The sequence below is a fragment of the Cupressus sempervirens genome, chromosome 6 (assembly GCF_028749045.1).
Source record: "Cupressus sempervirens isolate cs-2001-9-10 chromosome 6, ASM2874904v1, whole genome shotgun sequence".
Lineage (NCBI taxonomy): Eukaryota > Viridiplantae > Streptophyta > Pinopsida > Cupressales > Cupressaceae > Cupressus > Cupressus sempervirens.
The window spans coordinates 331,844,903-331,867,307 of record NC_143123.1 but is presented as its reverse complement, the minus strand read 5'-3'; the positions used below and the strand labels follow the sequence as shown (position 1 = coordinate 331,867,307).

Here is a 22,405-nt window from a genome sequence, read left to right as displayed (position 1 = left end):
TTGTATTTCTATACATACTATAAGAGCTATTTGCCTTGATCTTTTCCTTTGTCTCTGGAGATGTTCTTGCAAGAAAAGAAGATTGGTGCTTTACACATGCTGCTAAATATTGTGTAGAACTCAATCTTATGAAGTTTTGATCTTGAGTTGTTTAGTCATCTGATGATCATGCTGGAAATGTGAGGCTCTTCAACTGAAAATCTTTGATGATAAAGATAATGAAGTATCCTGCTATATTAAGGAGTCAGACAGTTCATTAGCGGCAACCTTGGACAATGAGAGGGAGCATAAAGAAGATGTGCTTCAATCCACTTTCAATGATTTTGGTTGCATTGATCTAGAGGAAATAGATCATATTGATATCGATTCTCTAGTGATTAGAAATTATAGCAGATAAAGGACTATGATTCATGGGATAAAGTTTCATGTATGTAGACTAAAAGGCCTTATGTTATCAAGTTACCTATTGAACTAGGAAAGCATGACATGACTTGTCGCCAAAAGGTTAAAAGGATGATAACAGATTCAGAGGGAGTCTGACACTTCATCAAAGACAACCTTGAACTAAGAGGTCAGAAAAGTTGTTATCAGACTCAGAGGGAGTTTTAATATTTTAATAGTAACCTTGACAAGGAGGTCAAAAGCTTAGTATTTCTTCATGAAGAAGAACTCCCAAGGACAATCCTTTGTAATACATTATTGTCTATGAGACATACGTTTGAGGTGAAAACCTTATTCTCTGATATGATCCATGGTGGATGCCATGACAACACCACATGATAGTATCTGTAGTAACTTCATGTGTATGAGAACCCTCCTGTGTACGTCATGAGGAAGTGATGACTTCCAAATGATTATAACTCGTACTTGTAGAAGTTATTGGAAGGTGAGGACCTTACAATAACTTATATCATGATATACATTTTGAGTAAATTTTGAAATAGATCATGAAAGGCTTTATCTTGTAAATCAACAACTAAGTGTTAGAAGTCATTAAATTGACTGTCTATAAGTTGTTTGGATAGATATATGGTAGGTATTTGGTGAATATCTTGCCTTGATATTCTGATAGGCCGTTACTGCATTGAATACTTGGTGAATATCATTTAGTTGATGTTCTAATAGGCCATCACTCAAAGTACTTGGTGAATATCATTTGATTGATGTTCTGATAGGCCAATACTCATGTTACCTAATATGATATCAAAAGAGTATTTGGTGAATATCATGCGTTGATATTCTGATAGGCCACTACCCATATGATATTATATACTGGAAGTCTTCTGATCAAAGATTTCTTTGATGTGATTTCCTAATATTACCAATGGTGTAATATCTATTGTATGTTTATCCTTCCTAGCTAAGAGGGAGTGTTAATGTTTTATAGCTTTAGTTGGATTAACCTATAAATAATTATATATGAGATATAATGTGTTTATTATATATAAGGTTATATATATATATAGAATTAATGAATAGACTTATTCTCAATAGAAATGGAGAGAGATTGCTGTATTTGGAAAGATACAGACTTCACAAACAATGTTATTTCATCTGCAGCAATCACTTGCATTTTAACAGGAACATTTGTGAGAATATTCTCACTTTATTGTCCATAGCATTTGATACAAGTGAAAGCAAGTCAAAAGCATAGCAGATAATTACCTGAAATAGCTTTTAACTACAGTAATTAGATAATGGAGAAAGATCATGTAGTCAGGAGGAAGAGAATCTTGCTGTGGATAAAAGCTTCGCATGCAGCTTTCATAGTGATCTAATGCTTAAAGATAAGTTAAAGAGTCTTTGATATCACATGGAAGTCACAAGGATTCACACAAGCAGGTGTTCCTTATATCTGAGTGTGGTCAAAGCCTCTTATAAGTATGTGTCCTATAAACGTTGAGGACACCAGAATTAAATAAATTACATTTCATTATTAACAAGAGCACACTAATCATTTTTTTAAATAGTTGAACAACACAAAATTCACTGTACAATTAAACTATAACTTGTAAGAAGAGAAACATAAATACACTAAATGTAAATAAAACTATGAAGGCCACAAGCTAAGATGCCTTCCTTTAATAGATTGAAAGAATAAATGGCCAAAACCAGCTGTAAATTTATACCAAAAATTGCTTAGTAGATGCAAGATACGAATATTATGAATATCTTCTCTTTCCAAAATCCCCGAAAGAAGAAAAACATTGTTGTGTGCTTTTTAATCAAAATATTCAAATTAAAAAAAGAATACTATTACCAATACACTAGGAAAAGAAAATTTCCAATAATATCTTACCGGGAGATAGAAAGAATAGTAGGCAGTCTTGTATTGAACAATACGAAGATAACTGCATCACAATTCCACATTGTTAGTCAGAAGAACAGAAGTGATACTCACTTCGCATATCTTAAAAAAATTCAGCTTACAATGAAACTTTACAATATTTGAAAAGAAACATATTAAGGTTTCAAGAGTGCTAACATATTATTGCTGGGATAAAATTGCTAATGTTTAACGCAAGAATAAGTATGAAAATTTGAATTCTTTTGCAAGATTTAATTTAAGTACTAGAAATAGAGTTCAAAAAACAAATATCAACACAACATAGCATTTTCAAATGGAGAAATGGTGATCAATTTCATTTTCCAAAAAACTTATATAGAATGAGAACAAACCAACCAACAATTGATCAAGGCCCACTTTGTGTACCCATTGATTGTTTAGGGAAGTTCAGAGATGAAGACTTACAATTTCAAATTTTGTGAGAGACCATAGAAGAGGATGAGGCCATAAACGTTGTATAGGTGCTCATTGATTTAGAGTGTATTTGTGCAAGTAGCTAGCATGATCCTGGAGAGTGGTTACAAGAACTCTCTTTTTGGAACCATATTGTGTTAATGCATTAAAAAAATAGGAAGAAATGGAAGATACATTAAGTGAGGAAAATTGTGACAAAAGCTGGAAATATGCAAATGTTCATTTTCAACCACCACATCCCATTTGCTCTCTTCACAACGTTTTCAAGGAAAGAAATACTAGAACTTAAGGAGAAGAGAGAAGCAATTACTTCATTTTTCTAGAGAGGATGACTGAGGTGTGGGAAGCTATATAGTAATGATGGTATATAGAAAGTAGGGGAGAAGAACAGGGGGGAACATAGATAAAGGAATGCATGCCAAGCTAAAGATGAAGTAAGAAATTTGTATTATTACTGATTGTAACTTGCATATAATTTTTAATTTTTGTAATTCAAATTTTATACTTTGAAAACTTTTTCTTTCATTCTCTCGTTTGAGTCTTATTCTTCATTGATTTTTTTTGTTTCTAGTTTTATGTGTTCCTTCATTTCACCTATTGTGCAGATGATTAGATGTGCTAATATTGGCTCACCTATTCCTGCTGAGATTTATGAGACCTTTGACTACATTGGCTAGATAGAACAAGTAATTCATAGCTAGAACACTTATTTGCAATTCTCTGAGGATATCAATCCCATTGTGAAAATGGGGAAATGAAACATGATGACCATCCCACTTCAAATGTCAATATATGCTCTAAATCCTATATGCTATGTATGCACCAAGAATTGGGAGAACGTATCCTTCCAAAAATGAAGAGGTTAAAGATGGATTCATGAAAACTCAAACGATGTATAGCATTGAGCTGGCGACTTTACTTCGATAGAAATCGATTGTTTTTTGTCAATCTTTGGGGCGCAACACTTAACAAACCAAAGTCTAAGATTAAACAAGGCCTTATTAACTCAAACAAATGCTACCAAATGGTATACATGGCATGGCAAAGATGAAGTGAAGTAAGGATGCTTGTCACTTGCCAACTTTCACAAGTTACTAATTCTTTTGTTGCAAACAGAACTTATTCCCACAGATGCCATAAATCGATGAAGAGGCACAAGAGATTGGTTGGGGTTCCAATGGATGAAATAATCCCTCCTACTGGGAATGAATCAGATTTTGGTGCAGATGAAAATGATGTGAATCAGCAAGAGATCTGGTTGCTATACATTATATTGCTTTTCAGATTTTCTACATTCTACTATTTTGTAGTTGTAGCCTTTCAACTTTACGTTTAAATGCATATTGACAATAAAAACCCAAATGAGCACAACGAAGTTTTGTTAATTTGTATGTCGAATCCCACATGAACTCTCAATTCAGCTCTAATGTTATCTAAGAGGGTTATATAACGAATATGGTGAATGTGTTATCATATCAATAAATTATTATTTTCTATACTTCTCAATTTTCTCTATTTTTTAGTCAGGATTCCAGTTGTCTCAAAAACAGCACTCTCATCCCTCACTATCCCCAACATGTGTCCATGTTTCTTGCCATCACCATCCCAAAATGGCATGCAATGTTTTACATTTTATACGTTTTTTGGAAGGCATACACAAGTCTTAAAGAACCTATTTCACAAAATAATCTAAAAATCACTTCATCGGACACCCATTCCCAAACACATACCAAAACCAGAAGCTTTGCGATGCAAAAACAAAAGCATTAAAGAAAGGTTGATAGTCAAAATAAGTAAAGGTCCATCATATGAACTTCCACAACCTGAAACCACTGACTGTTGATATTATAACCTGACAGCACCGACTGTTGAAATTTTTACTGAGGGATTCACAATTTACTCCATGTTTGATTCCTTTTATCAATTTAAATTTAGAAATCTCATAGTTTGACTATTTAAAAACCATGCCTCACATGGTATATCTATGTTTATGGGTTTATCACATACGTTGGCATTTTGTACTTCGAGAGATCCACTGCTCCTTCATGGGTGGTAATCAAATCTAACAACTGGCCACAAGCTGTTTGAAATTCAACCTACATGAAACAAGATTAAGGATTTAAATTATTTTTTCTGACACTAAATCACAGCAAATGAAAGATACCTGATGCATTTAAAGCAAATTTTACCTCATTGAATAAATCAAGAAGATCAACATAGTAAGATTTAGTACGAAAGTGTCTCTTAAGAATCCTGCATATATGGTTACGAAGCAAAATTCCATCGTTAGCAGCAATCATACCAACCTGCAGAGAACAAATTTGGAAGCACCCAGTTAAGTTATTTTCTCATACCAAATAAAATGAAGGCAGGCACCATTAAATGACATTAAGTTCCTACTACATGTCGGTACAAATCTTAGTTTATTGGACAAGTAGAATTTTTTCCTCACAATTATGATATTATCAAATATTGTGGTTATTACTTATTCAAGATGTGTACAAACTAGGGCGGGGCCCTAGCCCGGTTGGCTAAATCTTCCCTGTTGCAGGGGGTCGGTCACGGGTTCTAGTCTCCCCCGTCCTCGTGGTACTGGTGGGCGTGTTGCGCCAACGCTACCAGTCACGTTAAAAAGTTTATCAGGCGCACTGCAGTTTATAGGGGGGCCGTGTTGCACCGATTCCTGCAGTCTAAAAAAAAAAAAAAAAAAAGATGTGTACAAACTAAAATTTAATTATAACTTTCAAATTAGTATTTTATTATCTCAACCCCTGATGCATTTTTTCAGAGTGCCTTTGCCAATGTTTGAACTCATTCCAACATTGCTCTCTTTACCCTCCATTGCAAGCAATGATTAAGTATCTATACAGTGTCCCAATAGCAGAAACTAGTTTATTGCAATCATCAACCAAACACCAAGAGCAGAAGAATCATACAACCAAAAGCTATGTTGTCGAAGGTCGATAAAATCATTGAGAAAATTGGCAAATCTCAAAGTCCAAGATTGCTTTACATTGTTCTTTTTCTACTTTAAGGGTTTGTTTTTGCCAAATGTGAGCAGAATTTGACAGCATAGGAGATTGTCTCAGTGCAGAATGTAAGAGATTATTATAAGGCTTGTCAGCCTAGTGGTCTATAGGTCTTCAAGAGCCACAATTTATGTAATTTGAAATGAATTCAAGGACTCTTTGAAAAAAAGTTAAGTCGCAATCATTTTCTTTGTCAATTGTTCACACCTTGAGAATACCATTTGTTAATTGTGTGTGTGATTGACGTAGCTGATGCAATCAAAAATAGAAAATACAGTTATTGGTGGCCTTGTCCTTGTAGCCAAAACTCAGATCTAATACAAATATCCCTGATGCACCATGAAGATGAAAAATTATAGTGGTTTTAATTTAGATTTAAAAACATTCAAGGAACCACGAGCAAAACTAAAGCAGATTTGAAAATTTATGACAGGCAACCAGTAACTTACATTCGCTCACATCTTTGTTGGTAAGTTAGAAAATTTAGTAATAAAAATTCAGCAATAAATTAGGTTAAGCTGTTGTAAGACATTGTTAGTAAATCAATGTGTACACATGAGAAAGCTAGAGGCTTTATAAAAGACAGTGTTATTTATTGTAAAAGATCTAGTTCATTCTCAGAATCATTGTGTTTCATGGACTACTCAGCAATTCTGTGTGCCACCGGAGCAGGTAAGAGAATCTGGTCATTGCCCTGTGAATATGAAGCCAGGTTTCCTTGGAAATGAAAGGTGAATAAATGGCAGTTAGAGAAAGCAGTAGTAGATCGGTAAGTTGTACTTCCCATTTGTAACAGACTACAGTATGCAATATTTATCATTACAAATTATTGGATTTCAAACATTTATAAAAGCGAATAGCTGATTAGTGATGCCACTCAAACAACAGTTGTAGTCAAACTTTTATATTCATCCTTAATAATTATTTTGTAATGTGTCTGCAATATTGTTATTCCATGCATGAATAATATTGTTCATTTCCACAGGTGATAGACTTGACAATAGTTCAAATTACGTATAGCATGGCTGGAAATATGCAGTAATGTGTCTGTAACCAGAATTTTGAAAAAAGCATATTGTGATTGAATTGCTTCTGTCGCTGACAACACCATGATGCGCTGTGCAATCAAGCAGGGCATTTTTTTTAAAGCTGTGTGATTACAAAGAAAGTTGCAGAAATGTTTTATTTGAAAGGCAAATTTCAAATATTCATTATTTGGCAGGTACGAAGAAAAAAAAGGACGGGTAGCTTTAGTTCGAAAGGTATTAAATTATGCTCTATACAAAGGAGGTGGCTCAACCTGTAAAATTGCATAAATAGAAAATTTAAACAAGGAGAGATATTTTAGTGTATGATATAAATCATTTAAAAGAGGTTGTTCTTTTAAGTTATCCAAATTTGTATGACAGGCGGCATGCATGAAAGACAATAAAAAATTAGGTGGTCTTTAGGAAATTTCTTATGAATACGATTGAAAAATGTTATTTTTCAAGTATTAAGATGTAAGACTAGTTTTCTTTGATGATATAACTATTGAATATAGTTGCAAGACATTAAGGAATGTAAAGTACAAGCTGCATTTTTAGTTGAAATTGACACTTAAAATCTAATAATGTTTGCTCTTCTCATGTAACCTTTTGCTTCTGTTTCAAAGCTTGCAGCAGTTTGCATGTTACATCCGGTGGATAAAACCTAGAGGTTGGAGAGAAGACTGAGTGACTTGCAAAGAAGATGAAGACAGAGAAGACTTTTGCTTCTGTTTCAAAGCTTGCAGCAGTTTGCATGTTACATCCGGTTGATAAAACCTAGAGGTTGGAGAGAAGACTGAGTGACTTGCAAAGAAGATGAAGACGCATTCCCATCTTGAATTGGCATCCCAACAAACACAGATACACTACTTCAGAGACACCAGTTCTTCATATCATTTCCCCTTTGGAGCAAGGGGACTTTTGCAATATGTTTCCTGGTTTTGTACCTGTGGATGCAGAGTATGTCTCAGATCAAAGATGGATTGTTGAATTATGAATGTGGAGTATATCTCAGTTCACATGAGTGCTCTGCATTGTGGATGGTGAGAATGACTTGATTCACAAGTAGAATGTTTCAATTGTGGAAAGTGCATGTGTCTCGATTCAAAAGAGGAATGATGTACTTGTCAATAGCGAGTGTTTCAATTACATCCACTCGTATGTTCAGTTACATGTGTCCTTATTTGTGAGTAACTCTTTGGGTAGTTTGTTCAAATCCAGTACCAATGTTCCCGCCTTTCTCTATATGATGTAATAGGGGGGAATGTTGAAAATGTTACATCATAGCTTGTAAGTTAAAAAATTAGTAAATAAATGTTCAATAACTGATGTTAGGTTGTTATTAGTAAGTCAAAATTATATCTTAGTTAATAAGTTAATAAGTTAATAATGTAAGTCAATAAATGATGTTCAGTTGTTATTAGCAAGTTATAATTAGTAAATGAATGTTGTTACTAGGCAGCTGGGGGTCATTGTTGCCAATATGGCTAGGGGTCATTGTTGCCAATATGGTTACCCACAAGAAAATGAAGTCTTCATAAAAGCCAATATAATCTACATAAAATTCAAGTCATTCCCAAAAATATGTTTTTTATGGTATGTTGTATTTCAAAGATTAATCTGCAATTCTATGTTCCAACCCCCTCTTTAAACTTTTAATTTCTTTAGTAACAATCACTGGAAAACCATGAAATCGATTGGTTTTACTCAACCCTTGACCTTTTAAGTTTTTCAATCCTTCACATCCTTTTGTCCCCTTTTGAGAATGCTTCCAAAATTTAGAAGAAAAAAAATACTAGTTTTGTCTTGTGGATGTTAATTGCCCCATGCCTAGAATGATTTTGCTTCAAACAACTAGAGTAACTGAACGGCACTATAAGCCCTTGTTCACTAGTTAAATTCAAGTTCTTCAAGAATGTGAACCACGCAACCAATCTATGTGGAATTTAGGCTTATAGAATCCTCCATCACCCCTACCCTTCCATTTAACCAATTAATTCAAACATTCTTTTTGACAATCTTGGAATCCAAAATTATCTCAATTTCCTCTCAATTCTTCTCCAACAGTTGATGCTTCCAATCAAGAACTTGCAGAATAAGTTTCTCTTGATCACCAACAGTCTACTAATAAAATTCATAAACTATGTTACATTAAATATTGGAGAAACGCCATTTAACACGAGGAACTCAATTCCATAAGCTTTCCTCAAAAAAATTTAAATCTTGTTCAAACTAAGATTTTTCTATTTCAATATATTAAATTCCCCCCTTTTCCTCTTTCCGAGAAATCATTACTAGTTCTCCAAATTGATACTCCTCTATCCTCTTGAGATTGACATGTTTAAAGTTCCAACTTCCCTTTCTCCAGGTTCCTCTTCATTTTTTGATGTATTTCCTTCCAATCTTCTATGAAACCGTCTACTTATTCTTTCACCTTGAATCAGCAATTACTCTCGATTCTATAATGTTCCTGTGACTATACCAATACACTATTTGAAATGTATTTGTCATGCTGATGTTTGATAACGTATTATATGCAAGCTCGACTTTCGACAAATAAATTTAAAGGTTCCAATTAACAACCTCAACTCCACCATCTAATTTTGGACAGTTCATTGAGCTAAAAATTAATTATCAAATTTCCGCAAGGTTTTCCAAAAGTGCCCAACAAATCTTTTATCTCTATATAGAACAATGCTTTAAGGCAACCCATACAACCTGAATAACTCTCTAAAGAACAAGTTTACAGTAATCCTCGCATTATCTGCTTGCTTGCAAGCAATAAAGTTTACCATCTTTGAAAATTTGTTAGCAACAACAAATAAAAAATCTTCACACTTTTAGATTCTTGTCAATCTAAGTAGAGTCATCCCATTGTCTATCCAACACTAGCAACAGTTGGCTAAAACCTAGGTTTTTGACGTCTTTTTATGCCATATTAATGAATCAGCCATCCCTACACAAACCTCTTAACCTCTACTCCCATCTTCAGATGATTATTTCTTTCACTGAATTGAATGAGTGTCTCATCTGTGCTGAAATATCCTACTGATCCTCCACCACATTACTCTTTTCATCAAATTTTCCCTGATGTCCCATAAATAACAATCCCCTTGCACAAAGAATCCCAATCATGTTGTTCTATACATATCATTGAATTTTTGCAGGCCTCACATACATCCTTAAAGTCTTCATCTTCATGGTTTAATTCCTTCATGGAATCAATCCAATCATTTGAAGTTGCAATTGAGTCATCAAAAGACATCATCAACTCAAAGCATTTGGAGCCCTACTTGGTTTTCCACATTTGTGTTTTAAAACAATAAAAATAACTCTGGAGAAATCCTATACATTTCATATGTCCCTGATTTTTTAACTTTGTCCATTTATGAATTGCTAGGCTTAAAAATCTCACAACAAAAACTCCTAATAAAGAAAATAATTCATTGCATTTTTCAATGCTTGCATAAAACTCTCAATCCTTCTCCTTTTTCTTGGCATCCTTTAGTTTCTCATTGATATATGTGTCAAATCTTCCCATTAGATTCAAAACAACACGTACAATAGCATCACAACCAACTTGGAGCACTTTGCCAACACTGTTTGTTCTATCAATTTCTATTTCAACAATTAAAAACTTTTACCTATTGCAGCTATCCATTTGAACTATGTTTTATCTACCTTTATAACCTTCACTATGTTGGGATATTGTAGGAATTGTTGCAGGAGATTGCATTATATGTTCTGGTATGAACGTTTTGTCATTGATGTCAACATATTTCTCTTCTTGGCAATGTTTCTGTTGTGAGATTGGATAATTTATTTATTGAGAATCAGATGGTGCGCAGTTGCAGATGTATTCATGGATATTCGTAGATGACCACTGTTGGATTGCAAAATTGTTGTTATGATTCAAGTGAGCTACACTGTGTTGATCAGAAACTGGTTATTAGCCTTTTCTGGTTATTCTGGTGATTACAGTTTTGATGTATTTGGATCGATACAGATCAATTATACAATTTTTCTTGGTGCTTACCTAGTGGTATGGTTAGGAGTTGGATATGTGTCCTTGGCTGCAATGTTCGATGATTTAGAGACATGCAAGCTATTTTTCTTCTATAACAGAGACCACTAAATAATGTTCATGATGAACAGTGCATATTTGTTCATGGATTCTAAGATCTGTTGTTATTGTTGTGGTATTTCATGATGCTTGGTGTTGTTTCTTAATGGTGTCCTATTCTTGTTGTTGGATCGCATTGGGCTGTGTGATTGAATTCAAAAGATTTTATGAAGCGTGTTGATGTATTTTTGGCCCACTTGGTCAGCACCATGTTGCATTGGATTGTGAGTGTGATCTATGGATTGTGGCATGTGGCATGTGGGAGACTATTTGTTTAGGTCCTAGCTATGTCTTTATTGACATAATCTTGGATAGCATTGATTATTTGATTAAAGGTCATGATTGAAGTCGGCCTTGTTTATGTTGGTGCATTGTATAAAAAGATGAAATCATTCTGTAATTGGAAGCAATGGATGATGCGATAAGTGTATGAGATGCGAAGGTGTGTGAGCATGTTATATCTGTGATTGAAGGAAGAGGTATGAGGGGAATCTATTGAACTCAACTAGAATTGTATTGGCATATCAGAGATGTTATCAATCAATTCATAAATCAGTGGATTGTTGTCCACAGCGAATTGTTGTCCATTCCAGGGTTGTTGCCTTTTTTATCTTTGAGCAGTGAGCTCAAGGCAATGAGCCTGAAGGCATGTGCATGTCCATTGTACCTTTTACAGGATTTATGTGCTAGTGCATTATCTAGCAGGTTTGATCCCCATCGTGGCTTTTCCCCTTACAGGATTTCCATGTTAAAAATCTGGTGTTATGTGTTATGGTGTTGTTCTTTATGCCTTAATGCTTATCTTTTAGATCTAGTTTGTTATAGTGGCAAATGATTTAGTAGATCAAGTTTTATCATGCAACTGATCCCGTCCCTCGACCTTTGTTGAGAGTGTTGCCTTGTTATTCCTAACACACTATAGGTGCACATATACCACCAAAGTTTTAAATGAACTGGTAAAAGTTGGATAACCCTTGACAATTTCTTATACCCTGAACATGTTTTTGGTGTTCACCAATTCAACATTGTCTTCACCTTTTCAAGGTCCATCCTCAGCCCACCTTTTGAATTAAAAAACACAAATATATCAAATTGATCTTCATCAGGTTACATTTTTTCAAATTTACAAGTAAGTTCTCCTCCTTTAATCTCTGCAATACAGTTACATCAAATGTTCCTCTTTTGTTTTGTTTAAAAAAATTTCATCCAAATATATCTCCCCACATTGTTTCAACACTTGATTGATGAATATCATGAGTATACTTAGGGCATTGGTCATCCAAATGGCAAAACAAGTTCTTCATATGAACCAAACGATGGCATAACGATTTCTTCGTATGAACCTTGATTGGTTTTGAATTGTGCTACTCCTCATCTCCTTCCCAAATTCATATTTAATGATGCACACTTACATTAATTTTGTTAACTACTTTTGTCCAATAAAACACTATTAAATTATCCATTTGAGGCCGTGGATATCTGTACTTGATTGTGATTTTATTTGTTGTCCTAGAACCTTTATAGAACCTGCATTGCATGCCTTTCTTGGGTATCAACATTGATTAAACTTCAGGTTGAACTCTCTCAAATTAACCCTTTACCATCAATTCTTACACTCGTTAATTTACCTTTCAGTTTTACCCAGGTGTCAAACATACATTGCTTTGTTTGGTAAGAATGATCTAAGGCTCAAAGCTATGGTCACTAACTAAAGCATTTCACTGGCGGTGATACATCTAGGAGCTTATTTATCACAATCTCTTTATAATCACTCACTAAATCCCTCACGTATCTTCAAATTCCACTCTTTTTTTCTGTTCCTCCAACCTGATTTGATTTGAGAATGAGAGCAAAGCAAACCTCCTTCTTTTGCCATTTCTAAAAATTATATTTTGGATGATATCAAAAGTTCAAAACTGTGGATCTACTGTACACTTCCGCTTCTTTTTCTTTCAATGGGCTCAATGTATATTTCTTTCCCATTCTTTTCTAAGGTATATGTATTTGCTCCTCCATCATATATGACTTTCCAATCAAATTGCCATGATCCTCCTAATGACACACAACAAAATTGCATAGTCATAATGTCACACTAAGCTTCATCACTACATGCCCCAAAAGTTGACTGAACATTTCTCATTTGCCAATGTTTGATTTCCTCTTTCTAACCATGATACTATGTACAGATTGGGTGTGTCATTCTATCCTAACCAAGTCTGACTACCATCTCATTTTATGCCAAACTATCTACATTGGCAATGGTAAAGATAGCTTTGCAACATTTTCCCTTTGATTAACAAATAGTCCACAAATTGTTTTTCCTTTGAATTGGTTATTTATATATAATTGCTGGTAATATAATCCATCAAGGATCTCCTGAACAAGACGTGAATAGTGAGATGGATTCAATATCTACATAGAGGACAGAACAGTCCGAACAGAAAATAAAGTAAAAGACTAGTACTGGGGCCACAGAAGTGTCCAACACATAACATGAAAGGACATTCAGAAAAAAAAAAGATAAAACTTTGAAAATGAAGGGAAAAAGTGTCAATGGATTAGTCTAGATAGAACCGACACATATCATCACATGAAAATACAAAATTCTAAACAGAGAACAGACTCCTAATAAAAAAGATCAGAGCAACTAATTTATGTGCAAATGATTGTTTAATTCTCTCTTCCTGCAACTAAACTAGGAGGAAAAAGATAATTGAGAGTTCTAAAAGCATGCACCTTAGGCAATCTGAACCAACAAGGTTGACTTCGTCTTGTGTGAGAGCCATCCATTATATCATCAAGCACAAGGAAGTATGATTGAAGCTGTGATAAAAACATGATCTGAATGTCAAATTATGCCTTTTTGCCATTTGGGGATCTTTTACCACAATCTAAAAACTGCGACAATACAATAACAGGCAAACACGTTATAATAATTCTGATTTTTGTGGTCAGTATCTTAAAGAACCTACCAACCCAAGAATCCTGGAAGAAGATACTAAATCATGCTTCAATGTCAATTGTATGAACTGCTACACAGATAGGAATAGAGAAACAAACCCATTCAATACACCATCCAAGCACGCATCCAAGAAAGACTTCCTCTTCAGATAATTCTTTTCCCTTTTTTAGCAGACTATAGCTGTCAATTACAGACAGTCCTCGATTCAGCTTTCCTGTATACAGAGTGTAATCAAATTAGAACATATCTCCTGCACCTTTTTAAACATTTCAATACTATTTTGACTATTAATATTTATCAAATAAAATATTTTAAATACTCAGTTCTAAACAGGGAAAACATTTATCAGCACACTTTCATATATTCCACACCATTGCAAACTTTAGCATCTGCTGCTTAATTCTTGTGAGGCAGATTATATTACATCACTTGATAACAGAATGTTATGATGCACTTGATATTCTTAAAAATGAAGAAACACAAAGGACTCACCTCCTGGTACATTGTAGTCCAGCATCTTTTTGCACCAAACATGGGGTAGGACCAAAACAAACCAAAATAAAAGTCAGATGTGAAACAGGGAAAAAAATAATTATCATTTTCCAAGAAATTGTGATGAATGTAGGTCTTAAATTTCAACTGAGTCAAGTCTTGGCAGCTTCAGTTCTACCAAAAATCTACAGAAAACTAGACACTAACAATTCACAAACACCGAGAGTCCCATCAAAAGAAGTGTTCTAGATTCAAAATATGGACCGGTATTTGCCAATGGCTTGTATACTTAAGCCTGTCATGCAATAATATTATGATTAATACAGAGACCCGTATAATTGTACAATTCAAAGAGAAACCTGCAGCATTTGCATAGCCAAAGATTCAAAAACAAGTTTCAAAATTATCATTACTCTATGCAGAATCTAAATAGAATGCTATTTGACACAAAGTTCCTAAACAAATGCAGTAGCCAATACATAGCATACATTTCAAGATGTTCTGATCTGTTTACAGTCCCTAAAATACCTCTGTTCCCCCAGGAAACCATCCAAACCAGGTTAGCCCTACTAAATTGTGCATAACTACTATTGTATCAACAACATTCATAGTAATCTTTAAATCTGACTAGGATGAACCAAGACAGTATCTCATAAATGCCCATTATTAGCCCTGTTTAATGAGATTTGGGTTTAATGTGATGAATGTGTGCATGGGATAAATTAGTTTATCATGCACAAGATCTTAATTTAAAGGACATCTAAACCATGGAATCTGCTATCCACATGGTTATGAAATGTTTTTTCATGAGTACCACAGTGCAAGGTAAAGGAATATATAGATAACTGTTTTCTTGCTTGGTCCCAACCCATAGATGCCTATTTTTTTGCTTAATCCCAAACAATTGCTTCCTCCTCTATATCAGTTTTTCTTTTATAATGCCATGTGTCCACTGACTTTTTCTATTGTTGATACATTGATGACTCGTTATGTTACATGGTAAGGGAACCCCTCAGTAATCTTGGTTCCAAATATTGTATTTATCATTAAAGACACAGGATCTGAGTGTAACTCAAGATAATTTTAATTATTTATTCTCACAGAGGTGCTGCTTAAGTCTCATTGCAAGTTTTGCAGAAGTACAGCAGAATGTATGGACCTGTATTAACTAATATTCACTATAAAAATGAAATGTCAGGACAATCCAACTGGTTGTCTTTTCCTTCTTGACATTGAGTTGTCTTTTGAATGTCATGAATGCATCTGTCGCAATGTCGAAGTACATTATTATGCATGTGTAATGTGGCTGTACATGGGTGGGGGAGCACATGGATGTGTACACATGGCCAAATGTGTGAGGCCTTGAGGTAATTTCCTGCTAAGTGAAAACTCATGTGTTGGTCAATGGCTGGTATAGGAAAAGATCACCATGGATGAGTACATGGTGCCATCAATCCTCCAGCAAGAGCATTCACCATCCCCATAGAATTGTGAGATCTTTCTCTATAAGAAATCCTTTGTAGAACAAAATAATAAGAAAATATGTGAGGACAACAAGGATTCTCTAAATAACAAAACAAAACCCATATAAGAAAATATTCAATTGGGATCATTTTAATCTTCCTCCATCCTGATAAAGAATCTACTCTTCAGTGTACGCCCTTGTATCTGGTGGAGAATCCACCTCAAATCAATCTCCTACTATTTTGAGGGCCATTTTCGACATAACTTGCTAGCTAGATGGTAAGAGCAAATCATTTCGTAAGGCACTGAAATCAATTGTTACAAACCAATAGTTACAGCGCATCGAATCAATCATTGTCATTTATTGTTTTTTGTGTAAGAATTGTGAGACCCTTCTTTATTTGTAATATTTAGTAAAACAAAAAGGTCTTCGTGCAGAATGTGAACCAACTCTAAAAATGACAAGTTCAGAGTGCATTAAACTTTTAGTTGACAATGATTAGTTCAGAGTGAATTGAAATCTTAGTTGATAATGACATTTGATGACTTATGGACATTAACTTCTCTATTATAGATCATTTAGAATGCCAAGTTTCTTCTAACTCAAAAATGAGAAAACACGTAGAAAAACAAAATCTATTAGAATTAATAAATGTGAGATGATTTGAATAGAATCTTGATTATATATTTTTATCAATTAGATTTTTTTTTTGCATCTTTACATTGTTCCTGCAAATGCATTTCCAAATAATCTTTCACCAATATTTCTAACAGAAATAGTTCTACTTTCTTAAATTTTACTATAGCATTTTCATCTTGTAAATATTTATGTAACCCAAAATTCCAAACCACTCTATAATCAAATTAAAATTCCCCAAGGCAATACTATTAAACATGTTAGATATTGTACAGAAGCTAATGTTTTATTTTTGGTGACTTCTAATTAGTGAATTGCTAACAAACACAACTTACTCATTTGCTCTTTACAAAATCTGAACAAAGTATGAATTATGGAATAAGGTACCATAGAATGAGCTTTTGCAAATACCAGGACCAAAACCTGCTGTCTTACCACTTGACAACACCCCATTGTTGTTTCATTTTAATCAGCTGATATAAATTGAGGCAATGTTTCAACTTAATTCATTACTGAATCATTCTTATCTACTGCTATGCAATTAGGCATAGAAAAAATTATGTGTTTCAGATTGAGTGAAGAAATACTGGATGCTACAAGAGAGAAAGGCAATGGTTTACAGAAGAAAGAAGAGAATCATAAAATGACAGAATACAATAAAGCTTTTGCACATTACCCAACCCACTAACTACAGAAATATTTGTGTGCGCATATGTATAATTATTAACTTGGCAAGCTTATTTGCATATTTTATGGCTGCCTATTCTATTCTTTTTCCAGCTTCTTATCTGATGTTTTTAATATACGTTATCCTTCTTGCGTGGAACAGGTCCACAAATTCTTCAATTCTCCTTATCAAGCTTTTATTTTGTTGTTTATTTATCTTTGGGGCTTGCTTTAGTCATCCCTATCAATTTGATCTCTGTGCAACCTTTCTTTTTATTTTCATTTGGAGTACATATAATTTAGTTTCATCTCCTGTAACACTCTTACCATTCTAATAATAGATCACAAAGTGTTATCCCAACTAATCTGAAACATTTATCTTAAAAAAATCTGCACAATCTAACCTGAAAATAACAGCAATTAATATTATATAATGTGAAAATCTGATGTCCCTAATATATTATATCAGTAAAGAGCAGCCATCCGATTTCAAGGACAACCATCATAGATGCATATTAGCAGCTATTAAAAAAGAAAAGGGCATGCAACAGCAATTTTGCATCAAATATTTGCAACAACAAAAAAATGAGAAACATTTCCAGCTCATGCTTCAGCCTCTGTCCACAAGACAGAATATGAACAGTGGAAAATCAAATAACTATGAGCATTGAGAAAAGTATTAGGATTTAAAACATATCCCAAGAGTCTCACATGTTTCAGATTATGTTTTGCACAAATACAAATTGTGTCGTACATATGTACACATAATGAAATGAAGATTGCTGCACTCGACTAAAATTATAATTTACAGAGTTCAATGTCAGAAGTAATCACTCAAATTGCACACGGCTGGTACCCCTAAGGGAACAAAGCATAAAAGGCGATCCCCTGCCTCTCTCATCTAGGAGTAAGACTGGCAGGCGATTCCCAAATAAACAAGAAGGTCAAGTAATTCTTCAACTTATTTAAGCTGGAAAGACTAACAATAGATTTATGGGAACGGAAAATAGCATTTAACCAAGCAAAAATTGGGCGACACATGAAAGTCAAAAGTCAAGAATCTATAATATATGACCCCAGATATAACACTATGAGTCTCGACTGGCGTGCATAAATCATTGGTTTAACTTCTATCTAAGCCTTGTGATAGTCATCTGAACTTAAAACTAAACCAGCAAGAAGGTGGGGACGGGAAAAGGGCTATGTAGCTGCAAGGAGGAGGAGAATATAGAAACAGCAATTCCTATCACTAAAAAATGACCCCGGATTTTGTAGCTCTGTGATGAATCGTTAAGCTCTAACCTCTCTCTTCGATTCAGAATATCTTTTCAGCCCTAATGCAGATCTGCAAAGATCGTTCAATCAAAGGCCCAATGCAGCTAGGTCTCACTCTTGTAACCAAAAAGGGAATACGCAAGCTCTCCATATTAAAGACTAACCAAAACCACGCAGAAAAAAAAAAGCCCAAGGTCTGAATGAAGCCAAATCAAGCATTTTCGCCAGCAACAACAGAAAGAAAACGGCGTTCACCGTAAATTGATGCATTAAACAACAGAACAACTTAAACTTAGTGCATGAGAAGAAACAAGATAAACTTTTAAAAATACCTTGTCAACCCATTGGCTGGCATCTTCGGTATAATCAAAGGCTGGATCAGCTAAAATCTCAGCCTTGAGATGATCATAAACTTGCAGAAATTTCGATCTCATCTCAACTTTGGCGTTCGCATTAGCACTAGCATTGCCATTCGAATCCATTTCTTAACCAGCCTCAGAGAACTGCTCACTGCTTACTGCTTACTGCTCAGATTCACACTGATTTCCGCTACTTCTCGGTATTTGTAGACAAACCAATCTTTGTAGTTTTCACGTGACGCAGATAACAAAATTTTTTAATGATTTCTTATGATTTCGATGAAACCCAAATTGAAGAGAGCAAAGAGAATTCAAAGTCGCTCCACGAGTAGTCAGTGGTCATGATGGGCATAGAACGTGCTATTGACCCTGCTATATAAGCCTCCTCCCAATCAAACCTCGCCATCCCTGCAACACTTTTTCAGGTGCTCATAAGCTTACAAGGCTCCGAATCTTTCGCACATGGATTTTCCACGCTCTACTAGCCTAAATTTTTAATTATTATTGAGTTTAGAGGAAGGAGAGCATATCGGCTCCACCCACCATCACCTCCTTGGGAAAGACGAAAGGGTGCTATTAAAATGTTTGAAATGTGATTAATCATAGATTTTACACCAAAGATCCTATGATACTTTGCGGAGGAGAAAGAAAGCGTATCTTTGTTTTCCTTTTTCTTTTTAAATATTAAATAAAAACTATTGGATTAGATAGAGATTGATATTCATATTCTTGGGAGTTAGTACAATATAAAGATAATAAAAATATAAATCATCTTTTGATAGAGTAAAGACAAGCGAGGGGATCTTGTTTATTTAAAGTTATTAATTAGTCACATGTAATCTAATAATACTTTTAGGGGCATGAACTTTGGTGGATATCGTAGTTAAGGAATATATTTTCACATATTGTCACCATCCTTGCTAAGTATGTTTAAGTAACTCACAACTATTTTAAATTTACAATAATTTGTTAACTATTATTATGAGAAATATATCGTTATAAGTTGGAATTACTTTTAAAGATGGGAGTGTTTCTAGATATAATTATGTATATATTTTTAATATTAAGATTTAAATATTGCACTTCCTTGTCCATTATTAGGATGAGAAGAAATTCAAAAGAATACAAATGTGATCTATTATTAAGGATTTGAGGATATGAGAGTAAGAGCCAAAACTAAGAGAGAAGAGGAAAAGGAGAAAAGGGGATGATGTCGTGCAACAATTTCAAAGTTTCCAAGTAGATGACCACTCCATATTACTAGAGCAAGCTCCATTATATCCATTATCTCCTAAACAAGAACTAGTACTTGCCACTGTCAAAGAGCATTATAATGATATTTCCTCCAATAAACCCCTCCACACGATCATACAAGGAATGGTAGGGATAGGGAAATCATACTTGATACTTTGCATCAGACATGCACTTTGGGTGTTAACATCTAAAAAATAAATTATATTGTTGCTCCTACAAGGATTGTAGCATTCAACGTGTTGTTGTGGTGTTCACAACACATGCCCCATTCCTCACTAGGAATGGGAATCCCCTAAATTTTTTTGACTCCCGAACTCAAAATTCGAGAGTCGTGAGAAGAGAAATTCGTTTAAAAGTTAGTCCTAGAGTCAAAAATAATAATAATCAATAAAAAAATGAGAAAAAAAAAAAATTAAAATTAAAACTTTGAAAAAAACAAAATAAATCAAAATAAATAAATAAGTCCCCAAGGGGGACTTTTTTTTCTTACATCGTTTATTTTCTTTTCTCGCTATCTGGTGACTGATGATATTTTCTTCTCTCCTAATGTGCAAGTAGCGTGATTAGATGGCGTCTACATCTGGAGCAGCAGTGAAACCAGTTGTTTTCAAGTTTCAAGGCGTACCCCCAAAGTTGAGATTACATGATGAGTACATTGAGATCAAAGATACTAACTTCGGACACACAAACTTGGGAGAATTCTTGAGAGTTTGCAACAATCCAACATAAAGGTCAACCTTGGTTTCCACATTGATCTAATCCAGATTAGTGAATGCAGGGTCACATCATGTGTTAGTACAATCAGCTGAATTGGTCATGACCTTGTCTTGACACTTTGTTCCTGATGAAAGGGTAGTTAAGAGTGTCACCGGAGAAGTGGTCTTAGATCTACATCCTGACAGCATTGAGAGTGTTAGAAGTTGTAATCTTTCCTTGGTGTGTTTATAAACCAAGGTTAGACCTCCTTTCTTTATTGTTATAATATTTTAGGATATAAGCCAAGGTATCCTAATATATTTATTTCTTTTCCTTTATCCACTACATCTTATTTTGTCATCTAGTGGAATATGTGAGGACAAATATTTATTGTAATTTGTAATTTAGATTATTCCTCCTTAAGAGGAATCTCACACTTGACCTCACACACTTATGAATGGTGGCATTCGTAGACATGGGAGTTACATTCTAACTCCTCTCTCTCATCTCTATTTAAGAGATGGCCCTCCTCTCTCATTTCTAATGAGGTTTCTTCCTCTTCTCAATTATTGTATGAGCAATTGCTCTCTTGCTCTCTCTCTCTTTCTTCTTAGGCTTTTCATGCCTCATTCATAATATCACAAGGGGTTTTCTTTGCTTTCCCCTTTCCAAATATCTTGTCTCATGGTGTTGGAGCTTGAAGCTTTCTCTCTCCTATTTTATGGTAATATCTTTTCATGCATTAACTCACTTAGATTCTTTCCTAGTTTTTTGTTTATTTACATATTTCTTTATCCATTTCTAACATGGTATCAGAGCAGTTTAATCTTTGTTTTGAGTGTTTGCATGAAGGTACGATTCGAAGGAGACTCTTGAGAAAGATTTCACTAATTTCTTCTTTAATCTTCTTAAGATGGAAGAAATTGAAATTTTTTTTGGGTTTGGCTGGTTTACCGCCAAACCTGATTAACTTCTGTTTGCTCTAATTTGTGCAGGTTACTTCTTATTTTCTATTAATTTTCATCTAACCCCCTTTGGCAGGCTTGCCGCCAAAAGGGTTTTCCTATCTAGATATTTTTTTTACTCTTGTTTTGATATATTGTTGATAAAAACAAAATATAAATTTATAGATATCTCACTCCTCTATCAGTCTTATAGGCTCTCCAGCTTTGGAGGTTAGTAAAAAGATTTCTGCTTTCTTGTCAAAACTTTTGATTCATGTCTAGTTAACTATGTTTTTATGTCTTGTACTACTGGATATGTTTGTGAAAATGGAGGATTTCTGTCTAAGCTTGTCTGCAATTTTTGGTAAAGGATCGATTTTTTGTATTGGGGAAGTTGGATTGCGATAGTGATTCTTTCTGTTTCGAAGTGGAAATCGGAATTGTTAGTGTGATTAATTAAGGTTTTGCTCCTAGTCATGGACGTGTTAGTAGTTTTTCGGCTTTTTGAAAAGTTTAATCTGGTTTGTGTCGAAGATTTGGAATTGTCCACTGAATTTTACTGTTTTGTAACAGAGTTTTGTACTTGTCAGTGCATTTTACCATTTTGTAGCTGAGGTTTTGAATGTCATTCTAACTTCATTTTTATTTTAGCTGAAATTTGGTTGTGTTTGTGTGTGTGTGTGTCCGAGAAACAGACTTCGTCGTGACTTTTTTT

The 22,405-nt window shown here is 34.3% G+C and overlaps 1 protein-coding gene across 1 annotated transcript in view; it reads right to left on the bottom strand.

Annotated features, from left to right (window-relative positions):
* The window catches only part of LOC149552507 (farnesyl pyrophosphate synthase 2-like), a 60,053-nt gene extending 41,078 nt beyond the window's left edge, over positions 1–18,975 (bottom strand). Inside the window, exons 1-7 of the mRNA XM_089788089.1 lie at positions 18,770–18,975; positions 14,396–14,420; positions 14,002–14,117; positions 13,678–13,764; positions 4,951–5,067; positions 4,769–4,857; positions 2,300–2,351 (exon numbers count right to left, since the gene is read on the bottom strand). Coding sequence (XP_089644215.1) covers positions 2,300–2,351; positions 4,769–4,857; positions 4,951–5,067; positions 13,678–13,764; positions 14,002–14,117; positions 14,396–14,420; positions 18,770–18,919 — 636 coding nt within the window. The 5' untranslated portion in view covers positions 18,920–18,975. The remainder of the gene's footprint in view (positions 1–2,299; positions 2,352–4,768; positions 4,858–4,950; positions 5,068–13,677; positions 13,765–14,001; positions 14,118–14,395; positions 14,421–18,769) is intronic.
* Positions 18,976–22,405: the final 3,430 nt, after the last annotated feature.